This window comes from Chanos chanos, chromosome 14, assembly GCF_902362185.1.
Source record: "Chanos chanos chromosome 14, fChaCha1.1, whole genome shotgun sequence".
NCBI classification, from domain to species: domain Eukaryota; kingdom Metazoa; phylum Chordata; class Actinopteri; order Gonorynchiformes; family Chanidae; genus Chanos; species Chanos chanos.
Window position 1 is genome coordinate 5,347,812 of NC_044508.1, and position 27,708 is coordinate 5,375,519.

General features: G+C 42.3%; 1 protein-coding gene across 1 annotated transcript; it reads left to right on the top strand.

Moving 5' to 3' along the window:
* The first annotated feature begins 893 nt into the window (after positions 1–893).
* niban2b (niban apoptosis regulator 2b) lies at positions 894–26,690 on the top strand. The gene is made up of 14 exons (XM_030791763.1): positions 894–1,124; positions 8,438–8,568; positions 9,691–9,819; positions 10,304–10,409; positions 10,629–10,796; positions 18,537–18,652; positions 19,655–19,759; positions 20,153–20,315; positions 21,829–22,016; positions 22,817–22,972; positions 24,636–24,749; positions 24,864–24,971; positions 25,230–25,341; positions 25,645–26,690. The coding sequence occupies exons 1-14, from the start codon at positions 1,070–1,072 to the stop codon at positions 26,688–26,690; spliced, it is 2,697 nt and encodes an 898-aa protein (XP_030647623.1). The 5' UTR covers positions 894–1,069.
* Positions 26,691–27,708: the final 1,018 nt, after the last annotated feature.

Sequence of the window (27,708 nt, forward strand, 5' to 3'; positions counted from 1 at the left end):
TCACTGCATCTTTAAAAAGTTATTTTCTGCCTTGAACTTGCTTTATGGCAATATGTCAGATCCGAGGTTTATCCTTGTAAACAGTACACTTATGTCTTACACAGAACATCTTGTACACCCACAGATAAGTTATGAAATCGGCCTTATGGAAAGCTTTTGCGAAAAAAGTGTCTCTATTATCTGCCGTAGAGTGAGATATACGTTGAGGCAACAAAGCAGCATATATGTATCTTGACTTGACATAGATTGGCCACAGGGTGGCAGCAACGGACCTAGTTTTGCATTTGGAAATCCCTCACCAAACATTAAGTTTACTTTGTTACCCAAACAGAACCTATGTACAAGTCCCCAAATGTGCATTCAAGCCAGTTTATTTCTAAAGCATAGACAGAATAATAAAAGAATAAGCAAAAGGATTATCACGACTCAGTGTGTTCAGTCTGCTTAATTGTCGTACAGATGTAAATTTAAAGTAGTTTTCCCAGTCTTCCCGAATACCACCCCGAAAATGTGCAAAATCTTGAATGTGGCCTGTTACATGCTATTTTTGGAGCTTAAGCTGAGTTCTTTGTTACAGTCCAGACTGTAGCCTACCCTAACGGACATGACTCATAATTCAATCAGTGCCAGGCAATGTATGAATTCGAGAGATTGTAACATCATGTCAGCTATGTATTAAAGGATGAAGTCACCTCTGTGTGGTTAAGACCACACCTTCTGCTGGTTTAAGATATTAGATAGGGTTGGGGACGTTGAACCAGAGGCACTGGAGTTGAGGGTGTGTTTTCCGCCCTGGAGTGTAAAAGTAGAGAAGTAGCCAAATCTAAGCTAACAGAAAGTTTAAGTCCTCGCAGTTTTCATGTGACACCCGCTCTGATAGCTGCGTTCGGGTCGTCGCGTTTTACCGCTTGCTGATCTTGGGTTACGTTACAAGAGGAGAAATCACCCAGATGAAGTTTAGTTTGTGTTAAGTAAACCATTGCAACTTCCAAACATTTGCCATTTCTCCGTGTGGATCAACTACACTTCTTGTTTGGAGCCGTTGGATTTATATACCAATATCGTCACAATGGGAGATTTAATCTCTACTCATCTTGATGAAGGAAAACGGGAGATTATTACAGGTATGACGTACAGTTCAAACGTGCTTTTGTTTATCAAATGAACGAGACTGTGAAATTTTCAGACGGCGTGTTCTATTGTAATCGTTTGAGTTTCACAATAATTGTCAGTGAGTAGTCGTTAACAGAACGGCATAGTTTGAAAACAAAAATGTTTCTGTACACATACACGCAATCAGTGCTAGGGACTTTTCCTTCTTTCGCTCCAGTTTGACACTTAAATAGCATACGAGAGCTGGGTGACTTAAATGCTCATTTTCCAGGGGTGGGTAATATTTCAAATGTATTTTGTCGTTTGGCGACGTGGCGGAGCATTTCCTGATATTGGTGTATGATTTACAAAACTATTCTTGAAGTTGACATTTTCCATAGTTAACACGACGCATTCGTCATTGAACTCCTGAGCACCAAGTGACTACCCCGTTATCAGTAACCTTAATTGTGCTTTGTACTTCATATCCTTCTAGGTAGCTCTTAAGTACTTCGCTAATCTCCTCGGAAGACTGTAAAGATGTTTTATGGGTCTGTTTGTGTGTTTGGTGGGTTGTTCGAGGAGGAAGCAGGGCTAGTCTGCTAAAAAAGTAGCCAGAGAATGAAGTGAAGGTGTGACTGTGTAGCCACATGTTGTTTTCACTAAAGCTAATTAGGGACAATTGTGCAAACAAGCACACACCCTTCGAGTCAAAGGGGGGGCAAAATCCCCCACGAGCATTAGGTGAAACTAGGTTGGATAAGATTTTGTCTCCTACTCATTTTTTAAACTTAAAACTAAGTTGTAGCCAATGGAATACACGTTCTTTTTCTTAAGCTTTCAATTTGATCACTGAATTGAGTTACTTGAACTCTGAAGTATGAGGGCGAGACAGTTCTTAGCTGAATACAGAAATTTGTGTCCCTAGCTAGCCAATGAAGAGACGCGCTTCATAACTTGGTATTCTAGGAATGCATGGAGAAAGTCGAGAGTTTCACTGGATAATGTCACAGTGGAAATCGTCGTGAATTTGTTGTGAATTTTGAGAATCCACAGATTACTCCGTTGTTGAAAAGGTTGGAGAGAAAAATGCACAAAAATTAAATACTCTGCTGGCATGGTTACATTGAAGTTATGGTAGCCAGTCTTTCCCCTAGCTGAGGGTTTAAGACAACTGGCACACAGACAGTTTTAGGACCTGAAGCTGAAGATGTCTTCAGACCTGAAGATGTCTCTTTATGTCTTAAGTTTTCTGGTCCTATGAGAGTTTTGGTGGTGAATGATTGGGAGTCTTGGAATCCCTCTGTTTGAATACTATCCAAAACTGCACATCATTAGTTTATTAACTCCCTTCATCCAACAACCTTGAAGGAGGCCAGCACCCTCAGGCTGGAATCAGGAGGTTCATTATGCCCTCCCTGTGTGGGGAGTTAGGCTTCAGGCTTCTCTCTCTCTCTCTCTCTCTGGGTTTGAGATCATGAAGTTTTGGGATAAAGCAGAAGAACATTTGTGTTTGAGAGCGTCAGCTTAAAAGCTGTCTTGAGCAACTGTGGTGTTTGTTGTTCTAACTCAGCCCTGGCAGAAACTTCCTGCCATAAAAAATGGCCCTCATAACCGATAGTACAAACAGCAACACACTGAAACTGGTGGCCAGGAACTTACAAAAAGGGGGTTACTGCAAGGGACCCAGAACAGCCCCTGATAAGTTAAAGGCTGGAGTTTTGTCCAGACAAATGCCTTGCTTTGGTGAGAAGGGAAGATGAATGCCACCCTGGTTTGAGAGGTGTGTGTGGTCAAAAGTATCTGACAGGATGTAGTGGCCCTGCAGATTTTCACACTGTGGGAGAAACTGGACATGTCAGAGGATTAATCCCGAGGGGAAGGGGTGTAAACACTGTGTGTGTGAGTGTATTTCTGTTTGTGGTTGAGGAAGGGCAGGGCTTTCTCTCTCTTTCACACACACACACACTTTTAAGGACAGACAGCTGTGAAACTTGACCGCTAACAACTTTTGCTGTCTTGAATGACCACACACACACTCACTCTCTCACTCACTCGTATACAGATAACCATTTAGATATTATCAGCAATATGTGGATGGTTATTCCCTCTGTCCTCAGAGACAACTAATATTTAAGTGCATTAAAATACAAACAAAATTACAATTTATAATAACTGTCATCTCCCCACACTCGTTATGGATAGTACTTTCCATCGATGTGTCAATGGTACTTTCTTGTTTATGGAGAGCCAAAATGCTTAGTATCTCAATCTAAAATGGTGACCCCATCTACTGGATACATCTTTCTGAGTGAACACTGGTACATTCACACAAGTAAAGACCCCATTGTTTTTTTTTCTTTGTCACTGCTACGTCAATGATTAATCATCCTGAGATTTGATTGGCCAGATATTGTCCAAATTCATCAGTCATTCTAGTGATTCATCCAACAGTAACGTCACCGAGGTTGTCACATACAACTAAGAAGTTGAAAATCAGGGCCTTTGTGTCAGTCGTATCAAAAAGCAGGACTCGCGTAGTCTGGCAGTTAGCGGGTTTTGGACCTTCGCCAAGACAGACTCTCTGTCAAGCACGGCCAGCGAGTCAGTCTCAATTAGACCCGGAAATTTCCATGTCAAATTTCCGAAACTTGCTGACTGTTCTTTCCTTGATGGAGTCAGCACTGGTGAGAATCACAATGCAATTAGCCCCCTTAGCACGAGGAGCACATCCAATTAGCCAGCCGGCAGCGAAAACAAGACACGCGTCATCGGGCAGCAGCCGAGTAGCTAACCGTAAGACGATGACAACAGGTCGCCGATTTGTGTATGTGTACCGTACTTCGTTGATCGTCTCTGTTTTAAAGGACACCTCCTATAACGCGAGTTAATAAATGAACTCGAGTGTCTTTGCTGAGTTAGTTGAGTTCAAAGAAGTCTAATGTAAAAAAAGAGAGAGAGAAATGTGACCCTTCTTTTGAAAGGTTAACTGACAATTAAGTGTGCGTGCGTGTATAACCTCTCTCTGTTTAGAAAAACCAGTGAATGAAAAGAGGCATTTGCTGTCTCCGCTGTACTATCATAGTAGTGTCAGATAGACAGGACACTGAATTATCTACATTTTCCTGTTTGCTGTTGCCAGAAGGAACAAAGGCATTAGCTGCACTGCTATCTCTAATCTGTTTTACCTTTGTAGTAGCGGTTATGCTAATGGTAATTTGATTTTTACTTTCAAAATGGTAGTGGAATGAGAGGGAGAAAGAGAGAAAAATCTCATAGAGATCACATGAGGCTCAGTCAGTATGTGACTCATGGACACACTCTCTCTCTCTCTCTCTCTATTCTGTATCTTGTGGTTTCTCCTGAGGATCTGGTCACATACATGGCAATGTTCTTTCTTTCTTTCTTTCTTTCTTTCTTTCTTTCTTTCTTTCTCTTACTGTCTCTTTATCTGTTTCTCAAAATTGGAAACTTGTGTTGTTTGGACATTTAATAACATCTAAATGACACATCCCAAAAAAACCAAACCAAACAAAACAAGACACTCTGGTCATCTGACATGGCACAGGTTTCCGACAGTTGTTCTCATGGTCTAGAAAATGCTTTCACTTTCTTCTGAATCTCACACACTATATACCCCATGACACTTCCACTCCCTCTCTGCCTCTCCATTGTTAGAGGGACATTAGACATCACTTGACCCCCCCCCCCCCTTCCCCCTCTTTGTATTACTGTAATTAAAGGCACGATTCCATTAGTGAAGCTCAGTGAGTCCCGGTTTTTCGATCAGTCTAAAGCTTTTGGTCCGTGTTTCGCCCTTGCTTTATACGCACATGAATGAATGAATTTAGTTGAAGATAATACTGCGGTGTTTTACTTCATTAAATGGTGGGACAAGTTCTGTCTCATTGTCAAAAATGACAAACGATGCTCCATCAAAAACGGTCCTTTAGCTTTCGCTGCACGTTAGCGTTAGCAGGTTTCAGGCTAGAAGGGGTCACGGAGTTATTGCTTCTCGGTATTAGGCAAACTCTGTGTGTTTGTCACTGTGGTTAACCGAAAGTCATCCACCAGAACATTTCGCCTTCCTGAGAGCCACGTCACACTGGCTGTGTTTGTGCCTTCAGGTACGCTGTCTGCTTCTCTCCCTTGACATTAAACAGCGAGGCATGTGATGGGAGCCGTTACATTTGGCATCTACATCCATGAAGACGTCAGTGAGGCGCAGAGAGTGTGATCAGCTTGCTTTGTCTGGCACTACTCTATTTAAGAGATGATTTAGGGGTGTGTGTGTGTGTGTGTGTGTTTGCGTGCATAGGACTTGAGTCTTGTAATTGGACTCTGCACAAAAAGAAGCAAATCTTTTGGGTGGAGTGAGCGCGTTTGTTTGAATAAGATACAGGTCATAAGTGTGTGTGTGTGTGTGTGTGTGTGTGTATAAGTGTGTTTTTCATGATAAAGTAGCATGTCATTGATGTGTGTGTGTGTGTGTGTGTGTGTTTGAACAAGGGACACGATGCTAGGGTGTGTGTGTTTGTGTTTGTGAGAGCATAAAGCCGTGTTTGATATTCAGTTCCATACACACTCAGTGTCTGTGTGTTGCCTGTTTAGTCAGGATATAAACAGTGATACTGTAATGACTGCCTTCAGGGTCATTTTGCTATACAACCTTAAAAGCATTCAGTCAAAGCAATTCATCTCTTTGCTGTGAGACAGTATCTTCTTTCGTTCTTCAAAAGTCACTCAGAAAACCATCTGGAGAGTCAAAGACTGCGTGAGCTCATCGCTTCTCGTCTGAGACTGATTCAGCCATAAAACCATTTATAAAAAAAACAACCAAAAACATGGAAGAAACCATTTTGCTCTTTTCATTTTCCAAGGAGTTTTTGGTTATTGGATTCCAGACGTTGGGTTCTGGTAAAAAAGAAAAAAAAAAAAAAAAAGCCGAATGTTCAAAGCTCAAGCCTTTTTGGATGCGGGTGCAGAACAAACGACGACTTGGTCAAAACAGTTTTAGTAGATTTCGACACTGAGTTCTACACATACCTCAACTAATGGAAGACTGGCTCTTCCAATTTCCATTTCATATTTTCGGTGAATGCCTGCGTGCCTGCATAGCAGTCTCACGCGGCCTTACCAGTATACTTAATTACACGCCGTCCATATGGAAAAAAAAATATGATGGATCTCTCAGGTCCAACCAATTCTCCGACCGCATTCTCTGCGCTGCTGTGTGGACCATATGGGGTGGGATAGAGAGCTTCAGTGTGTTTTTCCCCCACTGCAGATTTGGCACGTAACTGCTCACGCTGTCTTCTGTGTATGTTAGAGATCAGGTCTGTTTATAATTAGACGATGATGAATGCCATCCTGAGCCTCATATTAAACATTTGCTGTTAAACGTTCACGAAACATATGTGGATTTATGTATCTGCGTAATACTGCGCAGCCTGCCTCTTTTTGGTTTAGTTTTTGTTTGTTTGTTTGTTTGTTTTTCGTTTTTATTGTTTGGCTGTAAGTGTTTTTTTTTTTTGTTTGTTTTTTTTAATGGGGACGAGAAAATCGTGGCAGGCTGTGAAGGTGCTGGGGGAACTCGTATGTGAACTTGGCAGACACTAACGCTAGAATCCACTGTTCAGGGAAAGAGACAGGTTGATTGTACTGTATGATATTACGCTGAGAGAGAAAGTCTGGAATCCCTCTGACTTATGAGGAGGTCTTAGGGGTTTGGGTTGTTGGGGTGAACTCGGTCATCTTGCTGGAGGCTACCATCTGAGCAGTTATGAGAGGGCCTGGTTCTCTGACACTCTCTGCTGACATCGGCAGAACCGGATGTATTTGATCTTTGGTCGGTTTGCCCCAGCCGTGAAACCGCCTTGCGTCTTCTCTCCGCAAGCCAGTAGACCTGCCATTGCTCCTACTCCTACTCCTCTCTCTCCATCTCTCTGTGTCTCTCTCTCTTTGTCTCACACACACACACACACACACACACACATATGCTTCAACACCACTGTCTGAGTCATTTTTTTGTTTGGCAGAATGGGGACATTCAGTTATCTGTGATAATCCATACAGCTCCGCAAACCCCCATCTCCGTCAGCTCTCTTCCCTACCTCCATCTATCTATCTATCTGTCTATCTGTCTATCTATCTATCTATCTGTCTATCTATCTGTCTATCTGTCTGTCTATCTGTCTATCTATCTATCTATCTATCTATCTATCTATCTATCTATCTATCTATCTATCTATCTACCTAGCAGTCAGTCTGTCTACCTGTATCTGTTTGTCTATTAGTCTGTGTTCACTGTCTTTCCTTCTTTCTCTGTCATTTTCTCTGTCTCTTTACTTCCTAATCAGGCTTCCTTTCTACTCTTCACAGGGCATTTCCTTTTTTTTTTTTTTTTTTTTTTTTTTGGGAAAGCTATTTAAAATCAGTAACACCAGACCCAAACTCCTAAATGGAGTTCTGTAAAAAGGCCCAAAATAATCTGCTGGCAAAGTTCAAGCATAGATCTTTTTAAGCCTGACCATTTTTGTTCTTTTTCTTTCTTTTTTTTCTTTTTTTCATTTAAAAGTCAGGTCATTAATGGTCAGGTTTTGTTTCCATGCCAACTTCAGTGTTGTTTCAGTTTGGCTTGATCAGAGAAGCACAAACAGTATAATCTAGTCGTTTTGATAAAATACAAAAGGGACAGTGTGAAGTACAGTTAATCGTTAACTTTGTGTTGATAAAACACATGCATGTGGTTTGTGTGTTTTGTGTAGGCATCGAGGACACTTCTTTACCATTGTGCCCCTCCGTAAAGTTCAGTTTAGTTCATTGTGTATCAACGACAATAGCGATGCATGTGAATATTGAGAAATATGATCCGGATCCAAAGCCTCATGACCTAACTTGTGCTGATTTACAGTTAATTTAGAAACATGAACTCAGTGTGATCCCAAGGGGAAGTCTGTGAAAACTTGAATGATGTAATTTTATCCTTTTGTAAGGCTGGAAAAAAAAATATGTTTAGGGTTACACAAACAGTTCTCAGACAAACACAATCCTTCCATCTCTCTGTACATTTCCCTAACCTTTTTGAACAGTATGATCTGCCCTCATTTATTCATTTATTTTTAGTGCTGTCCATTCCATCCAACCACTCCATCCATCCATTCATCCAACCATTCATCAATCCATCCATCCAGCCATCCATTCATCCATCCAGCCATCCATTCATCCATCCAGCCATCCATCCATATTCATATCTATGGTTGTGTTTATTTGTTGATCTAACGGATATGTTTTGTTTGTGTTTATCTTTATTTGTTTTTTTTTTTGTTTGTTTGTTTTTTTGCAGCGCGGACAAAGGAGGTGATGGGAGAATTTTGTCAGTTGTACGAGAAGCAATACGCAGTGGCCCTCTTTAACCAAGTACGCTTTGATGTGGAGGGTGGAGGAGGCCCACAGCCACAACTGCTGCACCGGAAAGTGAGAGCACCGCCTTTTCAAACCCCCCCCCCCTTCCTCTTCCTTCTCTTTTTTTTCATATCAGTCACCCTTTACTGTCCTTCCTCTGAGCAGAGAATCACACCAACAGTGCTGGAAACTGACCCACCAAAACGCTCTGATAGTTCAGGGTACCATCAGTGATGTCTCACAGACTTGCAATGCATTTTTAGACCTGAGCTATAGATGGTATAGACACTGCATTTCTCGACCTGAGCTAAAGACAGTACACACAAGTCTGTCTCGGCTTTCTGGTGCCTCAAAAGACAACTGGAAGGATGGATGAATGGGTTATACAATTATTGATATTTCTTAAGTCAGCTACTTTTTAAAAAGAAAAAAAAAAAGTCCAACAATGTGTAATTATGTGTGTGTGTGTGTCTGTGTGTATGTCTGTCTTCAATAAACAACTCTTTTCAAGAGCTTTCAAATTAATGAATTAGCTTTGAGGGCACATTAGCATTCCTGAGATAAGTCAACAAACGGCAACGGACCTGGTTTCTGTCAAACAGCCGAACAAGAGAAGAGCCGAAAGGCTAAACATCCGTGTTTGAACGTTTTTAAGCGTGTTTATTTGAACGTATATTAATCTAGTGATAGCAAGACCCTTAAAAATGAACAACAACAACAAAAAATCAACAGTTGCTGGGGCTCTCTTTCTGCTTTTCTAATGCCTTTCTGCCCAGGGCCCAACTGTTTAAAAAAAAACCCAAAAACAAACTGCATTTTAGTCCCTTGCCCCATGTTCTTGGGCAGAAAGTTCTGGTCTCTCGTGGAAGATTAAAGCTTCATTTGGAGCCGCAGACACTCGGGGAGGGCACCCATTTAAGTAAACAAGAAGAAACGCCGCTTTCATCACCCAGCTAAGGCGTGACCGCTCCACGTGTTTCTCTCAGATCTTAAAGAGATATGAGTCATTTACAAAGTCCCAAAAAAAAAAAAAAAAAAAAAAGACCTTGATATAATATCCATGTGTATCGTTTTTCTTTTGTTTTTCTCCCCTACCCTTACTGTTGTTTTCTGACTAAAACCTAATAATTGATGTAAGAGTTAGTAACCTGACTTTTGTGACTCTGTTGTTTTTTTTGGGGGGGGGGGTTACAGGTTCCTCTGGAGAACAAGTCCATTTTCTCCGGGGCATTGTTTCAGTACCTAGAGGAGAATAAAAAATGGCGCAATCGTTTCGTCTTCATTCCAGACTCCTATGCCATCAACTATTACGAGAACAAACAGGTATCAGAACTTTCATCGCTGGCCATGTTTTTTTTTTTGTTTTGTGGTCTTTTCTTACAATAGAGGTGTGATAACAGCTACTGTTTATTGATGTTTCTTAACACACAGTCCTTGAATAACCTCTGGCCTTGCGCACATGTTGTAGCCTTGTGCTAGCGTATCTGATCCCTATGACTCACTGCTTAATAAGCTAATTATCTTTTGAATCAAATTTGCCAGTGCAGAACTGATACAAATATATGCAGAGCAGGCGGATACTTGAGGACTGGGATGAGAAATTACTGGTCTGTGGAACTGTTTTCTTCTCCACCCATGTCACCCCGCCTCAAACATTGACCTAGCCCAAAAAAATCTGCTCTTGGTTTGAGGTTATCCAGTGGTCATCCAACAATGAAATGATTACTTAAGTATAACCTGTCTTATAGGTGTAACCCCCCCCCCCCCCCCCCCCCCCCCCCAATCCTCTGGTTCTGATTTTGTCTAGGCCCATGATAGAGGATTACATCCCAAAGGAACCATTAACTGTGCTGGTTACAAAGTGCTGACCTCAATGGAGGCGTATTTGGAGTTGCTGAACACTGCTTTACCTGGTATGAGTCCTGCTTTTTGGGTGGAATCATATATGCTTTTGGTGGAATTTCTGGTAGTTTCTGAGAGGGCATTAGAATTTGGACGAATGTTCGGTGAAAATCAAAAGAATCAGCTTAATTATTACCAGGGCACTGATAAATATGCACTGCTGATATCTGTGTGTGTGTGTGTGTGTGTGTGTGTGTGTGTTATGATTAATGTATGTGTGTGTTTTGCAGATGTTAAGGCTAAAGTTAGTAGTTCTCCGTTCCTGAAATGTGCGACCCAGTTCCCCCTGATTCTCTGGCACCCGTACGCTCGCCATCATTACTTCTGCGTGACCACAGAAAAAGAGCACCAGAAATGGAACGCCGTCTTTCAGGACTGCGTGAGACACACAAACAACGGTGAGTTTCCTTCCATTCAGCGCCCCAGTCTTTCCTCTGGAGCTCTCACTCCACCTCTCTCTCTCTCTTTCTCCCTCTCTCTCTCTCATATTCTGGCCCAAATTAAACACTCACCAGAATGACTCGACATGGAATCAAGCCAGAGTCCGGTCGACTGAATTCCAGACTAATTTTTTTTCTCTCTCTCTCGGCTTCCTGATTATATTGAAATGATATTTTCTTTTTGGCCTCTAAATCAGACTTCATCAGTAGATAAAGTGCCATTAGCCTTTAAATCCAAAATACAAATTGGAATGAAAACAAACCGAAAACTTGAATGTAGATTATTTGATTAGGGTGGTTAATGATGATGAGAGCATGTAAAAGAGTTAAATCTGAAATGCAGACTAAAATTTGGGTGTGGTTCTTGCTAATTCTGTTTGATAATAGAAAGAATTATTCTGCCCAAAGCCATGAAGGAATCAGCTGAGCGAAAGAGAGAGAGAGAGAGAGAGAGAGAGAGAGAGAGAGAGATGAAAGGTCAACTGTATAACTTCTAAAAACAGGACTGAGGTCCTTCTTATCTTGGCTTGTGATGGGCCTTTTACCTATGGAATATTACACAGATGAAATTTGCTCTGTTGATGACTCAGTTATAGTAGAGCTGGGTGATATGGCCTATAAAAAATATTGTGATATTTTTAGGCTATATCGCGATACACGATACATATCTCGATATCTTTCAATATCTCTTCTAAAGCACTTCATAAATGCTCAGTTTAAGCCTCTGATGCATACAGTCACACCAGTATGGTGATTCTAGTAGTCCCTGCAACATATGTCTGCATTGAAACATTCTTGTTTATATTCATTAGTGGTTTCTATTGGAATAATTTTAAACTTTCATTTCTGAACTCATATAAATCTGCTTTGGCACTTCACTTCTTTCACTCTTTCCAGGCTCTTTCCCTGTTCCCTCCAGATACAAAAACACACCTCACCTATATACATCACACACACTTGCCCAGGAGAGTGGTCTGGATGGGCGGGCCAGTGTGTGTGATGTATGTATGCGAGTTTTTTTCTTTTTGTGTCTGTGAGAGGGAGAGAGCCATAGGAGAGAGTGAGAGAAGTGAAACACTAAAGCGAGTCTTATGCTGGCGGCTTAAAAAAAATTACGTGACAATTTGTTCACCATGTGTGTGATACTCATTTAGTACGTCGCATGTAGAAACAGCTGCGATACATCGAGTATATTCAAAATATCACCCACCTCTAAGTTATAGTAAATATGGTTTCTCCTATTTTTCCCTAGCGTCTGGGTTTTTTGAGGAGTTTTTTTCTTGCCCGCTTTGAGGATCAAGTCAGGGGGTGCCACCCTGCTCTGTTTGTTGTAGTCCTGTGGGCATGTAAAGCCCTTTGAGACTGTAAACAGTGATATTGGGCTTTAAATAAACTTAAACTTGAAACTTGAGCCAGCAGTAATTAGCGAGGGCAAACTTATGAGAGATTGAGTCCACAGTGAAGTTTAGCAGATACACAATTAGTATGTAATAATACTAAATGTGTACAGCTCCCAGTGAGGACAGTTCTTCTGTATTTTGCTGTAGTCTGAATCTATGGGCCAGATGTACGTTCAGAGAAACTGTGGGCTTTTGTCGTGCATTCTTCCATTTTAATGGCACGCCCATTGCAGAGCACTGCAACTCTATTCCAACAAGCCTTCTTTTTTTCCTTTCTTTACTCTCTGCAATTTTTTTCCCTCGTCGCTTTTCTTTCAATAGTTGACAGCCATTGTGACGGTAACATGAGCATTCTATTTGCCGGAAGCTAATTTTTCAGTGGAATCAAAAGAGCTTTTGAGATGTAGGTTTACAACCATCCAATGCCACTCTCTAATTCAGGCAGAGACCAGCGGCTAAAACCATTGTTGTCAAAGTGAATGGTCATTATTAAAAGAAAAATAAAAATGAAATGGGTCCCTCTCCTTGGTCAAATAACCTCATTTTGGGATCGAAAACAGCTGCTGCCTCCAGGTGCCGTGACAATGTGTATTTTTCGCAATAGTGGTTACAAGGGAAATTTGATTGAATTCAGCTAAACTCTGCCTCCATCAATTAGCTGTCCCACATTCAGGGTTCCCTTTGAGTACATGTGAAATCGCAGAGACTCAGTGACTGTGTTATGTATGTGTGGGCTTTTTGTTTTGATTGCAACAAAACCAAGACTTGTCATGATGACTACCTGTCTCAGGTTCCCAGGCTTGCCTGTGTTCTTCCTCACACATTTAACGCTAAGGTAAATGACAACTCGGAGTGGTAACACATTTGTATCATGTAGACAAGAGCTTTCTTGGCCTTCAATAAAACCTTAAAATAAAAGGTTCTGAAGATTAGTTTTTCATTCTCACTTTTTGTGAAGAGCTGTATTGCTGTCTTCGAGCCAAACGGTGATACGAACCAAACTGTGGCCCAGGAACCAAAGTACAAACCAAACCCTGAACACGGAGAACTGCTGCACTTCTAGTAATGCCTAAATTACTAACACCGCTATTAACCACATACACACCAGGTCATATCGATACCACGTGGATGTTGTGAGTGTTCCCAATCTGAATCCATGGATTTCCAAGACTATTCTAATGTAGTATACATTCCACAAACTTTGTTTGTGCTGACAAGAGTTGAGGAGTTCAGTCTGCAAGCTTTGGGTTTTTCCTCATGGTTGGTATTAGTCATGTGAAATATCCGTTTGGTACAGATGAGTCTGGTTACGAAGGTTACGAATTTGATCTATTTTCTGTCGTCGTCATAAGAAATCTTTATTCTCCCCTCTGCCTAGAGCTTTCAGTGTAAATGGGGCTACTTGCTTCTTCAACAAGCTGGGAATATGTTGCACTCTTCGCCTCACGAGGGTTCATGATTAGTGGGCTTGTTTCCAGGGCAGAAAACGTTGCCGTGTTGCAGATTTTGCTGGGGCTGTCTTTTCTGTATAAACTGCCTTATCTTCATGTCTTCGCTCCCTCAAAAGCGCCACACCCCCCCCCCCCCCCCCCAAAACACACACACACACTCTCTCTCGAACAGATTAACCAGCGTTATGTGTGTTCCCAGCAAGCAGTCGCAGCTGCTCCAGTGGGGCATGTTTACCCATAATTCCTTTGTACCCATAATTCACCCGGGGAGTGAGACTTTGGAATGGGGAAAGTATGTTGGCGGTGAAGCATTCTGACATTCGTTCACTGGGAGATTATAAAAGTGTGTGTATGTGAGAGAGTGTGAGTGTGTGTGTGTGTGTTAGCGAACTCCCTGCTGTGTGTGTGTGTGTGAGAGAGTGTGGTGTTCTTTATATGAGTTCTCAGCTGCAAACAGGCTTTTGCCAAATAAGGGCTGAAGTGTGGACTGGAGTTGACATAAAGTTCAGGTCTGTTGGATAAGTATTTTGTAGAAATATGAGGTTACACTGTGTTTCATTTTTGGTTTCATTCAAAGGTTAGTTTGGTCTGTCTGGTTTTTCATGCTTGCTTCAGCTCAGGAAACTCAGGTCAAAAACTTGTCACCACAAAGTGACCACACAGTGGTTAACAGCTTAAAGCACTTTGAACTAGTTAATGTGGGACTGACTTAATATATATAAAATATACTTAATATATTTTTCTCTTTAGTGAATAGCACTCTTAGGAAGAGCTAAGTTTTAGGGTTTTCAAGTATGTGTTCTGTTTACTGAAGCAAAAGTTCCTCAAAGACAGCCTGTCCGTTAGGAGTCCTCTATGCATGAAACAAAGACACTGTTAAAACATTTTCTAAATATAACACTTGTTTCACATGATATTTTTATGATCATGATTCACAACCACATAAAAATAGAACAACATAATATTTTTTATTACTGATACTAAAAAAAAAAAAAAATCTTAGGGCTTTTTGCTGTCTTGGGGGTGGGGTGGGGTGGGGAGGCCCTTCCCTTTTGTTGGCTGGAAATAAAAAATCTTTTCCCCCCCTATTTGCCAGTTTTGTCTATGTTTTCGCAGGGCAGTTTAAACTGCACAACGTCGAAGCTGCTTTGAGTTTGTGTTCCCGTCACTCACGGTAATAAGTGGTTTTGTCTAAAATTTGCATGGTGCAATTTCCTATCCCTCTGACCCTGTGTCATAACCATGCACAACCATACAGCCTGTGTGTTGTACGGCCATGTCTTATCGCACAAGTTTAGTAACAAAGTCACATGGTACTACAGCGGAGTCACTAACATAAAAAAAATCCCAACAAACCCAAAACAAAGAAAGAAAAAACACACACACACACACACACAAAGAATAAAACTCTCATTAAACAGCAAAATGTCCTTTCAACTCTTACTTTGCATTAGCCTTTTGTCCTGGCCAGCTTTGCATCGAAGCGCTCCTGCTCCTGTCATATCATTTTTCCCCTCTGGTAACTAGTTTCGTCATCAGAGTTAATAAGTTTATACTTTATTGCCATGATTAAGGCACTTGAGTATTCGTTTAAGATCATTTAGACCCATGACAGCTAGCATTTAGCGTGGAGCCTGAAGTCTGAATTTCAAGCGATTTAATGGGCAATAAATCAGAGATGTATGCGTCCGGTCGAAAGGAATGCACGGTACGCTAATATAAAGAGAGCTGGCATTTGTAGACTATTTGATTTGACCTGATCCTGCTCTAAATTGAAATAATTACAGCTTAATTCGCCTATCTGTAGTAAGTATGTTGGGCTGCACAAATAGGAATGCGGCCATCTGCAAAGGCGGTTTGTTTTGTCTCATAACTAATAGACGTATGCCGAGAATTTAGACCAAACCAAAAACATGCACAGCGCCTGGTTTTACACTCAGAGTTAGGGATCTAGCGTGTGGTCGTGGCAGCGCTTGGGAGATTAAACGCATGCAGCTTGAAAACAGCAAAAAGTTGGCCCTGCAACTTAATTTAATAAACATTCCCCAAGCACTCTGCATGCCAAAGGATAAAAGACACTGTTACGATACTGTCCGCAGCGGTAGGTGTCGTCTAAAGTATGCGGTCTTCTGCAGCACATCAAAACACGCAAGAAGGTTAACGCACGTGGTCCTGGCTAGAGGGCACGAGTGTCCATAAGAGCAGCAGAGCAGATGCTGATGAAAAGTTTTTCTGTCTCAGGACTGCAATTTTGTTGTTAGCTCATAGCCAATGGGTAAAAGAAAATTTGTGCAGCTGCGCGAGAAACAGGCTTGTCTTGGCTTGTTCGTATATATACACGGTTAGTCCATAACTCGTCAATCATTCTGGCTTACTTTTTGGCTTCAATCAAAATATTGGCAGCACACAACTCCTTGCTAATCTGAAACCTTCACTGAAGCGAAGCTCTATGCCTCTAGACAGTTGTCAACATATCTTTGATATTGTAGTAATAACGGAATAGGAAATCGCCATTCGAACACGTAGCTGTGTAAACATCCGTTTTTCGTTGCCTAAAAACAAAATAATAAACCGATTTTGACAATTGTTCTCAATCAGTTGTCATTCGTTTGAGCCACAAACCACCTAGGTCACCTAGGTGACCAACCAAGATTTTTTCATATATTAAAGCGATGGCCTAGCGATGTTGGACCTCGACGATGTTGTCGCGATATTAAACTGTAGAGTGGATTTTATTTCGCCAGGAAGAAGTTAAAATCTGGCAGCAGTTAACTGTCTTTAAATTAAGGAAAGCCAACTGGAAAGCCCGATATGTCTCTAGTTGAGTTTCTTTTATGGAATTTTGGTCAAGAGTACAACGAAGTACCAGGATCAGGATCAAAGGCTGTTGCTGGTCAACTAGCAGGTTTGATCTTTGGGCTCTGTACAAGATTTGACCGCATACACTATTAACGGCTGTAGATGCATATTGTCTGCACGGTTCCCTTTGGCGTGTCACGTGTTCAGCGATATCAACTGTACGGTACTACTCAAACTTCTCTGTACTAGGCAGTTCTGGCCAGACTGTGTCAGACCCCCAAGCAACAAGACCTTGAATTCTGATACTGCTACGTTTGTTGAAAGAGAGTTTTCATAGTGCGTCTGCAAAGTTCTGACGAATTTGAATCAGTTCAAGAGAGCTCAGGAAAGCAAGTCCTTAAATGGCTGAAATGGCCAGGAATGCTTTTGTCATCATTCAGGTTGAATGGGTAAGAGGCCCTAAAAAATCAGCGCAGTTACAACACATTTAAACCTCAATGAATGTCATTTAAAGTCTATTAAATGCCAGAACTTGCCACGAAACACATGCAAAGGAAATTCCCAGCATGGACAGGATGCCTTTGTAGTTACACAAGCCCTTTTACAGCATACATGTTTGGTTTCATGTGTTTATTCAGTGCAGTAAAGAAATACTTGCATTTCACATATGTACCGGTCCTTAGTTTCTGTTCAGTTCTTCTTTTTTAAATTTCCCATCTCTTTATTTTGCACTGCCTCATGACTCATTGGAGAGCATGTGTTTCAGTAACAAATGAGTGTTACACACAGAGTTATGTTTGTGTCTCTGGGATTTCTCTCTCTCTTTCTCTCGGGACCCTAGAGACTTGTCTTTTTGGGCAAACTGAAGAACATTTCTCATGGACTCCAATGCCAAAACAAATCTCCCCCAACCCACACTCTGTCTCTCTTTTAACTTCACTAAACATGTGAACACAACTCTCTCTCTCTCTCTCGCTCTCTCTTTCTCGTTCTCCCTCGCTTGTTCACTGCGTCTCCCTGTCTCCCCCCCCCCCCCCACCTCTCCTCTTGCTTTCTCACCCACTCAGCATAGCCTTCCAACTCCCTTTCCTGTATTTGTTAACTCCCTGGCTCTCAAAAAACCCTTAACAAGTTCACTCTCTCTCACATTCACACACATACACACTCACACAATATCTTTACTTAGAAGCCAATGCTTTCAGACAGTTTAGAGAGACTGCAGAAGGCCTGGTTTTGCTGTAGACTAAAAATAAAATTTCGGTAGATAAAGAATATCTACTACACTCTGGCAGGCTACCAGTATGAGTAACTGGAGCTGTAAATAACAACTGGAAATGAATTCATAGAATACTTATATACACTAAATGTCTTGAGCTCACCCACAACAGAAATGAAACTAGCATATCCCTCAATGACAGTTAAACCTTCCTTAGTAACCATAGCGATGTTTCTCTCTCTACATAAATCACTATGGCAGCGTTTGGAGGGCCACTTCCTGTTTAGGGGATGAATGAGTGAGACTACGTGCATGTGTGTGTGACTTTTAGTGTTGAGCTCTGTGGTCATTCTGTGAAAGCAGTGTCCATGTGATAAAGAGTCAGTTTTACTCATAGAATCGTCCATATTTTTTGGCCTTATTTGGAGACTATGCTGGAACACCAGCGTACAATACTACTCCTTTTCACTGTTCTCCCTGAATGGAGTAAAGGAAAGAACTTGAAGTCCTAAACTTAAATGTTTTCACACACGTAATACAGGTCAATCTCACTTCTGCAGTGTTGTACTGAATAACTTCATTATTATTAATTCGGAAATATAGGGCCAATAAATATTGCATTTGATTAGTAATTATAAAAACCAGTCACCACCATAATTATCATAATTATAATAACGGTCATAATAATGATTGTGTTTATTGTTTTTAGAAAGGTGGTGATTCTTCTTTTATGGGTCGAATATGATGGTTGTAATGACAAGGTTGTTGCTGAAGATCGTTTTTATGCGGTTCATGATGATAAAGACACAGGGTCTCCTTCTCCCTGTTGCAGGGTTGTCTGAGGAGAACAAGGTTCAGACACCAGCCTTCACAGACGCCGTGAGACTGTACAGGCAGGCGCACGGACAATACGGGACGTGGGATATGATGTGTGGCACGCCGACGCAAGTAAGACACTCACTTGCAGACACACACACGCATGCACACACACGCATACACACACACACACATACACACACACACACACACACACACACACACACACACACACACACACACACACACGGGGTACTGCTAGGAAGTCATCAGGAGAGTCTATCTGGGTTAGCATTAATATAGTTATCTTTAACCTGATTAGTTTAAATGATTTTCATATGTATGTCGAGACAAATGAATACTCTCCACCACATGTCCATATAAACAGAGAGGGAAGGGTGAGAGAGAGAGAGAGTGTGACAGAGAGAGGGGTAATATGTGTGTGTGTGTGTGTGTGTGTGTGTGTGAGAGGGAGAGAGAGAGAGAGAGATTGGGGGAGGTGGTGAACAGAGGGGTCCTGACTGGCATGACATTGCTCTGTAAATAAAGTTCAGTAGCTACAATGCAAAGTTTCACAGGAAGTGACCCCATTTCAAAGTCTTTTGTCTCAGTGAGTTTGAGCTTTCAGTCTGTATGGGCCAGTAGAGGAGAGGTCAGCTAACCAGTTACAGGCGTGGCCCTATTGTATCTATATCTCTCTGCCTGGAACAGGTTTCTCTAGTGAGATCAATGACCCCCATCAGTTTATCATTTCGATCAGTAGTTTCCCTGTAATCTCTCTAATATTGTGCTTGAGTTGTAAATAGCATTCTATGACTGGTGTTTCATAAAATACTCTCGAGAATGGGCTTTGGACCTGGTAATCAGAAAGACATTGGTTTTAAAACCCTAAATTAATATTAAATCTGAAAACACATGAGGTAATAGCTAAATGTCCCAGTCAGAGCTAACAGCTAGTGTGCAATAAACATAACCTGAACCTCGCACCGGTCAAATGCTGATGTTAAAAATTTGAATGCTAAGGAGACAGTCCGTGTTTCATGTCCACAGGGAACCAGTGAGGCGTTCTTTTTCTAGAATTCCCAGTTGGTATCTGACATTCCAGTTCTGGTTATGCTTGTTTTCCCCTTTAAGATCCTGGCCAACCTGGTGATGGAGAAACTGGTTCCGGAGCTCAGGGATCTCATCGCCCCTCGTTTGAAAGGCAAACTGTTCGAGAAACAGAAGAGCTGGATACTGGTCAGTTCATTTCCATGACAACCGCACTTTGTCTTCACGCCGTGAAATTGACATAAACCTCAAAAACAGAAGATTTCAAACCATAAAAAAATCTGTATGCTATTTACAAGAACAACAAGAAAAATTCTGACTAAAAATTCTGACTAGTTTTTCATTTGAAAACATTGGTAATTAAAGTCACTGCACAGATAGTCACATGGAAAGTCTTTCATAAAGAATTTAGAGTTAGTTAGTTTACCTTTTCATGGTGTGAAGGGAGAGAAGATAAATTTTTTCAGTCAGCTGTGTAAACAACAAAACACATCTAAGGTTGGAGTTCAGCCCGGTCTTTGACAGGTTGTAGGATGTTTTCCTGATCTTCAGCGTGTGGTTCTGATATGTTTCTCTGTGCAGATCTGTGATGCGGTGTACGGGCTGGTTCAGACTCAGACTCAGGCCGAGTACCAGGCGATCGTGGAGCGATGTGAGGCAGGGCGCCCCCCGCTGGAGAACTCTATACGCACAGACATGGACCAGATCATCACCTCTAAGGAACATGTCACGGGCAAAGTTAGAGGTGAGGCTGTGCTCTGCATGCCCGTACACAGACACACACACACACAGATACACGCATGCACAGATCTTCTCACACACATGTACATTCATACACACGCACACGCATGCACGCACACGCATGCACGCACACACACACACGTGCGTGCACATGTGCAGATCCTCTCCCACACATATGTATTCATACTCATACAAACACACAGAAACACACATGCACAGAACTTCTCATACACATATACATTCATACTAATGCACACGCGCACGCACATACGCATATGGAAAATCACGTACGTTTTCACAAACACACACTCACACATTCATTTAAAAATGGAGACATTAATGTGTACACAATGCTTAGTGTACCATACTCATCACACATTGCTATACATACAGGTATTTATGGTCTCAGGACCATTCAGAAATGACAGCTTGTTTTTAAATTACTGCTTTTTTTGTTTGAAAAGCGATGCTTAAACTGTTTAGCATTCTCGCTCCACTGGCTCCCATAATCCTGTCATAAATGTTTTTACCATCTGTTAAGTGGCCTTTGTGTGTGTGCGTGTGTGTTTTACCTGTCAAGAGCAACACAGGCAGACAAACTGCATTCCATCAGCAAGGGTATGATGGCACATTGCAACACTTCCAAAACCACCATGTCCATCAGCCTTGGCTCCCATGTTTCTGACTTGGACTGTTCTATTAAGTCACAGCCTCTGAGTTTCTGTGAAGGAATTCTGGGGTCGAGTTCTAGATATGTGAGATGCCGTTCTAGCCTTCTAGTCTTTCCGGACATCTCGGCCTTCGGCCCGTGAACGGCATTCTGTCCGATTAGTGTGTTCTGGAATTTCAGAATAGCAAATGGAGAACTTTTTTTTTTTCCCCCCACCACTTGCAAAGGAAATTCCTTTACGCTGGAAAAGTCTGTGTCATACTTACTCGTTGCTCATCGTTGCTCCTACATGACTCAGTAGAAAAAAAGGAAGAAAGAAAAGCAAACACCTGTCTGGTGGGTTATTGTAAATGCTGTTTTCTGAAATGTGAGCTGTATTTGGAAAAAAAAAAAAAAAATTGCTCCACATGTTACAGCAGTAACCAGACCGTTCTTGGTTCAAATCCAAAGCAGAACGGTTGACTGCTGATATACCCTAAACCAAAACACTTAACCACAAAGTTGCTCCAGAGGTGTGAACCCTCAGGAGAAGATTGTAACAATGAGTAATAGTTGTTGTGGGGAAATGTGTCAGTTAAGCGAGCGGAAAACATAAAACACAGACATTGTAAAACTCCCACTTGCGCATGGCTCTCTGCAGCATTTAAGTAAGGTGGACGTGGACTGCTTTTTAGAGGCTCTAAATGATTCAAGCGAACTTCGTTTTATTAGGCTCGAGACGAACTCCTCTTACAGTAAGACTTATCAAAGCCCAGGTGAGACTTATCAAAGCCCAGGTGAGACGTATCAAAGCCCAGGTTAGATTTGAGAACTGTAAGGTTCTGATGAAGGGTGCTTGTCTCCACAGCCCTGGTCCTGCCCAAGGCGGAGAAGCTCCTGAAAGTGAGCATCCAACCCTACATCGGCTCCATCCTGGAAGCCCTGATGGTGCCCACCAGCCGTGGCTTCTCCGAGGTCCGAGAGGTCTTCTTCAGAGAGCTGGTGGACATGAGCAAGAACCTACTGAACCAGGGCGGCAAGGAAAAACTGGGCGAGGTGAGAAGCTGCAGTGGGGTTTTTTGGGGGGGCCTCTGTTGTATCTATGTAAAAACTGGGGTTGGGTATTTTTGTGGCGTTACCGTAACTTTCACGATGGGGATTTCTAAAACCTGGGCACATCGTGGTATTAATGAGGCCACGATTTGATCTAGCCAAACCACAGCCTCATATAATCCTGCTGTTTCCAACTAAGAATGCCAGTGTTAGTGTCTTAAAACTCGCAGGACAACAACAGTGTGTGTGTGTGTGTGTGTGTGTGTGTGTGTGTGTGTGTGTGAAATGCATCAGAACCCCCACTCCACCCCAACCTAGAGTGTTGATCTCAGCTAAAAAACCCAATGTTTGGGCCGGGGGAGTGTAAATTTTCTTTAAATGATTTTGTTTACATCTGAGGGTTTGAACGTGTAACATGACGAATGAAGAATTAAAGGAGATATTGTGCAACATGGGAATTTTTCAGAGGAATATATTTATATTTGTATTTGTATGCAGAAGGAAAGGCTTAACATCTGTGATTCATTTGTATAATTTAGAAATGTCTCTCTTTCTCCCTCTCTCCTCTCTTTTTCACTCTCTCCCTCTCTGCAACCCCCCCCCTTCTGTTTTTCATTCTCTCTCTCTCTCTCTCTCTCTCTCTCTCTCTCTTTCTCTGCCCCCTGCCATCGTCTCTTTCTCTCTCTCTCTCTCTCTCTTGCACACACACACACACACACACACACACACACACACTCTTGCTCTGCTGCCCTCTCTCTCTCTCTCTCTCTCTCTCTCTCTCTCTCTCTCTCTCTCTCTCATAGCACATGGAGAAGATCTCCATGCTGGCGTTCCACCCAGTGAAGATGCAGAGTTGCTATGAGAAGGTGGAGGCGTTGAGTTTGGAGGGCCTGCAGCAGCGCTTCGACGTGTCCAGCCCATCCGTGTTCGTCCAGAGAGCTCAGATCCTGATGAGAGAGGTCAGTCAACTGCCAGCCGACCAATCAGAAACCGCGACTCTGAGTCTTAGTCAAACAAATCACCATGGTGTAACTTATTCAAATACTCTCTGCCCAAACCATAGCTGGCCACATGACAAACCAGTGTGTAAGGAACAGGGCAAGTTGGGTTTTTTTTTTTTTTTTTTTTTTTTGCTCGGTCAGCTGACGGGGTGTGATGAAGTGGGAAAAAAAAAGGCTGGTAGCATTTTTGTATGCAGTGGCAAATTACCAAATGTTTTATTGTTTCAAAAGCAGTTTGGTGCTACAAAGTCTCTTCTAATATGCCTAGCGTTGACCTTGGTTGGGAGAGTATTCACTTTACCCGGGTCAACGGATCAAATTCGTTGAATACATGTGAACGGTGCTAAAACCCAAACCCTGTTAACTCCTTCAAAAAAAGAAAGGAAACAAAGCAAAACAAACAAACAAACAAACAAACAAAAAACGTTGAAGTCGGGCACCTATTTTTGCTACGGTCGTCAAAATCAGCGCAGAAAAAGAACGAAAAGCATGTAATAAAGTGGTGTTTGAACTGGAGCTATTTTCAGAGTGTGAATGAATTGAGGCGCCGTGTTCTCTACAGGGAACTGAACCTTGTGAGGTGCATATGAGTTTAATGAGCCCTCAGATGTCTCTCTTTGTATCTTTCACTCCCTCTCTCTCTCTGCCTCTCCCCCTCTCTCTCTCTGTCTTCATCTCTTCTCCCCCTTCTCTGTCTGTCTTTATCTCTCTCTCTCTCTCCCTCTCTCTCTCTCTCTCTGTTTCTGAAGGCGAAGGAATGTTGAAGAATATGAGAGTATCTGTTTCTCTCTGTTGGTTATGTTGTGGCTTGTGGTTTTGCTGTTCTGTGTGCATAACAAGATGTCTTTTGGAAGAAGACTCTACTGTTGTGGCTGAAAAGGAAACACAGTTTAAAGAAAAAAAACAAAAAACAAAACAAAAAAAGTGTATGACTGTGCTTTACTGTGGGGAAATTTGACTTGTAACTGTCAATACGTTTGAAGGTTTAGAGAGCTACAAGACAAAGGCTTGTTCAGCCAGGTAGATGAAATGCCTTGTTCACAGTGCCTGTAAACTACAGGAGGTGACACAACTTTACCTTAAACTTAGAATAGGGTTTGAAGTGAGGTAGCTTGTTTTTGTTTTTTTCCAAGAATTGGGTTTTAAACTGTAGACTGAGATTGTGTGAGCTGTGGAATTGTGGGAGTGGAGATACAAGACTAAACATGCATGTTGAACTATCAGATTAACAGCTGTGTACACAGTGTTCCCACAGGTTTCAGGTTAAGTGTGCCCTCTAGTGGTGAAAGGGAGATACTAAAGGGTCTTGACGAATCGTTTCTTTGCCATAGGAAACCACTGCATTTGGGTTAGGGTTAGGGTTAGGGTTAGCAAAACTGCATTCTGGCACAGCTGTCAGAGGTTACGTAGTCTTCTACTGAGAAAAAGCTACAAGATATGAAAAGTTATCTTTAAAACTAACGTCATTTTGAGTTTCACGTTGCAAAGACAGACAAATTACCACCTCGGCATTTCTGAATATTTCTCCAGATATTCTTCGACTGCTCTCCAGTCTCTGAATGTTAAATGTTTTCTGATTTTATTGTTTTATGGGGGGGGGGGGTTTTGTTTTCATTTACAGCAAATGGATGATGCGGTTTACACGTTCGAGCAGCTCCTTCATCAGAGTCTGGCGAGTCAGGAGGGAGAAGACATGTGTAAAACCATCCAGCGCTGCCAGGATCGCGTCATCAAGGTCAGAAAACCTTTTCCTTAAAGAAAAAAAAAAATGGTTTTTTTACATTTTTATTTTTTGGAGAACTGTAGGTGCTAAGCTTTTTTTTTTGTTACGCCTTCTCCCTCCTCTTAGAAATTCGACTACGACAGCAGCACAGTCCGAAAGAGGTTTTTCAGAGAGGCTCTGCTACAGATCTTCATCCCCTACATGTTAAAACAGCTCTCTCCATCCTGCTCCACTGTGAGTCTTCCTCAGCGCACCTATATGAAAACACAGACCTCATCATCGTGTTTACTTTAAAAACAACAACAACAACAACAACAACAACAGCTCCCTGACAATGACTGATTGGAAGTCTGTAATGTACAGTTAACAGTAAATCGTACTATAAACATCCTACTGCTATCGCTAAATGTCATAAAGGCTTTTCTTTATTATTTATTTAATTATTTTCATCCTTTACTTGTACTTATTTATTTATTTTTGCTGTGTTTGTAGGAGCTTCCTCGCTTTCAGGAGTTAATCTTTGAGGATTTCTCTCGCTTTATCCTGGTGGAGAGCATATTTGAGGAGGTGGTGCTCCAGACGGTCATGAAGGACATTATGATGGGTAAGCTCGTGTACTGAACCCCAGAAAAGGTTTAACCTTAAAGGTTTAACTCAAATGTCCCACGAGTTCAGCCCCATCGCGGCCATAAGACGCTGGTCGTGCCTGATTTAGAACTTTTTAAAATAACATGTAATCACTTTTAGCATACTTTTTTTTTTTTTTATTATCTTCTTTTTCTTGCGGTTATCAAACGTCCTAAACCCTGACTCTCAATAACTGAGGATTCATTTTCACATTGTTGATCGAGATGTCGACTAAAATCCGGGTTGGCCTTAACGTGAGTGGTCTGTCTGTCCTTTACAGCGGTGAAAGAGGCAGCCGTCCAGAGGAGACACAACCTGTACAGAGACAGCATCGTCCTTACCGACAGCGACCCCAACCTGCACCTGCTGGAGGACAACCCCGCCATAGACTGGGCGGGGCAGTACGGAGGACAAGATGAGGAGGGAGACGCGGAGACGGTGGACGGGGCCGACGGAGAAGCCCAGAGGAGGCGTAGGATGAAGCAGGTGGTGTCCATGATCCAAATCGACGGAACCACCCCGCTCCCCAGCGAATCCTGTCTGGAGGTGCCGGGGGTAGAGGGCATCCCTGAGGAGAGCGAGGCCGGCCCCGACGTCCAGGCGTCTTCCGGAAGCGAGGCGCCGATGCCCAACGGAGCCACTTCCGCCGAGGACGTCCAGATTCCGGACTCTCCCGAAGCCCAGCCCGCCTTGACCAACGGGAACACGTCGAAGAAGGAAGAGGGCAGTTCTCAAGAGAGTCCTGTCGAAAAGGAGCCAACGCAGGAGAGCTTGGGACAAGACTCGGAGAACAAACTGGCCATAGCGAGTGCCATCCAAGAAATTGAGGACGTAGTTAAAGAAGAGGAAAACCAGCAGAGTTTGGAAGCTACCACACAGAAAGCTGAGGAAATTTCACCTCCAAATCAGGAGCAGAAATCGGAACCAGAAAAGCAAGAGGAAGGAGATACAAGCGTAAATGACAAGGAGGAACATGCATCAACAGACCAAAAGGAGATGGAAGCACCTCCTGACAGTGTGGAGGAGTCTTCTCCAACCGAAGAGGAGGAGATAACTACAGCCCCTTCAAACGAAGCAGAGAATAGCCAAACAGCAACGGAAGACGATTCACACTCACCGTCAGAGTTGGAACAGCCCACGACTGACTCCGGTCACCGTGACGACAGTGGCTTCCAGTCCCCCACCAATGGGGCAGCAGAGGAGGAGAAGCCTCAGTCAAGCCACTCCCCATCTAAAGCCACAGAGAACCACAATGACTCCGAAACTGGGGAGGAGCTAGCAGGGAAAGGTGCTACCCCCGAAACCCCGCCCACAAACGAGGAATGAATGAGTTTTTGTTCCATCCTGTCCCCCGCCTCCATGGGCAGGTTTCTCGCCCGTTGCTCTACAAAATGACTATGGACAAGTGTGACAGTGGAAATTGTCTGGTGTGTTTGCTTGTTTACACTATATGTATGTCATGCCCATCTCTGCCCTCCCCCAGGGTAAAATTGTAAGTGCATCAGGTCTTTCTCAAGTTAACTCTAGGATGCTACAATCTTACACTGCCAAATATTTCACATTATTTTGGGTCGTTTTGTTGTTGTTGTTGTTGTTGTTGTTCGGTTTTTGTTTGTTTGCTTTTTTTTGTCTTTTTTCCTTTTGAATATCTTTAATGTCTCTTGTCCTCATTGTATGAGCTGGGCTCGATGTTAACTGAAACATACCAATATTTTGCCTTTTTTTTTTTATAGTATTGAATTATCACACCACATCCCTTCACCAACTGTTACCATCTCTCACTGCTCTCCCGGTGTTGTCGAGATGGTTATGTATGGTATTCATCAGCGGTGGTGGAATACTATAAGGTGGAGGAAACTGGTAGGGACAGCTCCTAGCAACACTGACAGTGGAAACGATGAACCTTCAGTAGTCTTCTCTCTGCAATAAGAGACTTACTTTGAGATTTTGGGATCACGTTAAGGTTTTTATCGGACGTGACGTGTGACGACCGGCTTCCCGTTTGAGTCACATGCCTAGAAGCTGACGGTCGCTTTAAATTCAAACTGAAAAAACACTGAATTTTACTGGATCATTTTCTGCTCTTTTTTTTTTTACACTAACGTGCTTGAATTTTTATACATTCTATCACCGTGTAGTATAGGTTTTTTTTCCCTTTTTTGTCACCTGCCCAAGTTAATTTTTTTTTTTTTTTTTTTAAGAATATAGGAAAAAAAATTTCGATGAAAACGAATTTGTTCACCTAGGGAGATCTTGGTTCTGTTCACATTAAGTATACGAGAGTGCAGTCGTGCATCAGGCGGACTGAGTTTCTTCTGGGTGGAATCACTGGTTGGGAGTGTTA

Coding starts and splice junctions, on each gene's coding strand:
- niban2b (XM_030791763.1), top strand. CDS start 1,070: ATGGGAGATTTAATCTCTACTCATCTTGATGAAGGAAAACGGGAGATT. Junction 9,820..10,303: donor ACTATTACGAGAACAAACAG/GTATCAGAACTT, acceptor GATTTTGTCTAG/GCCCATGATAGAGGATTACA. Junction 22,017..22,816: donor GCAAGGAAAAACTGGGCGAG/GTGAGAAGCTGC, acceptor TCTCTCTCATAG/CACATGGAGAAGATCTCCAT.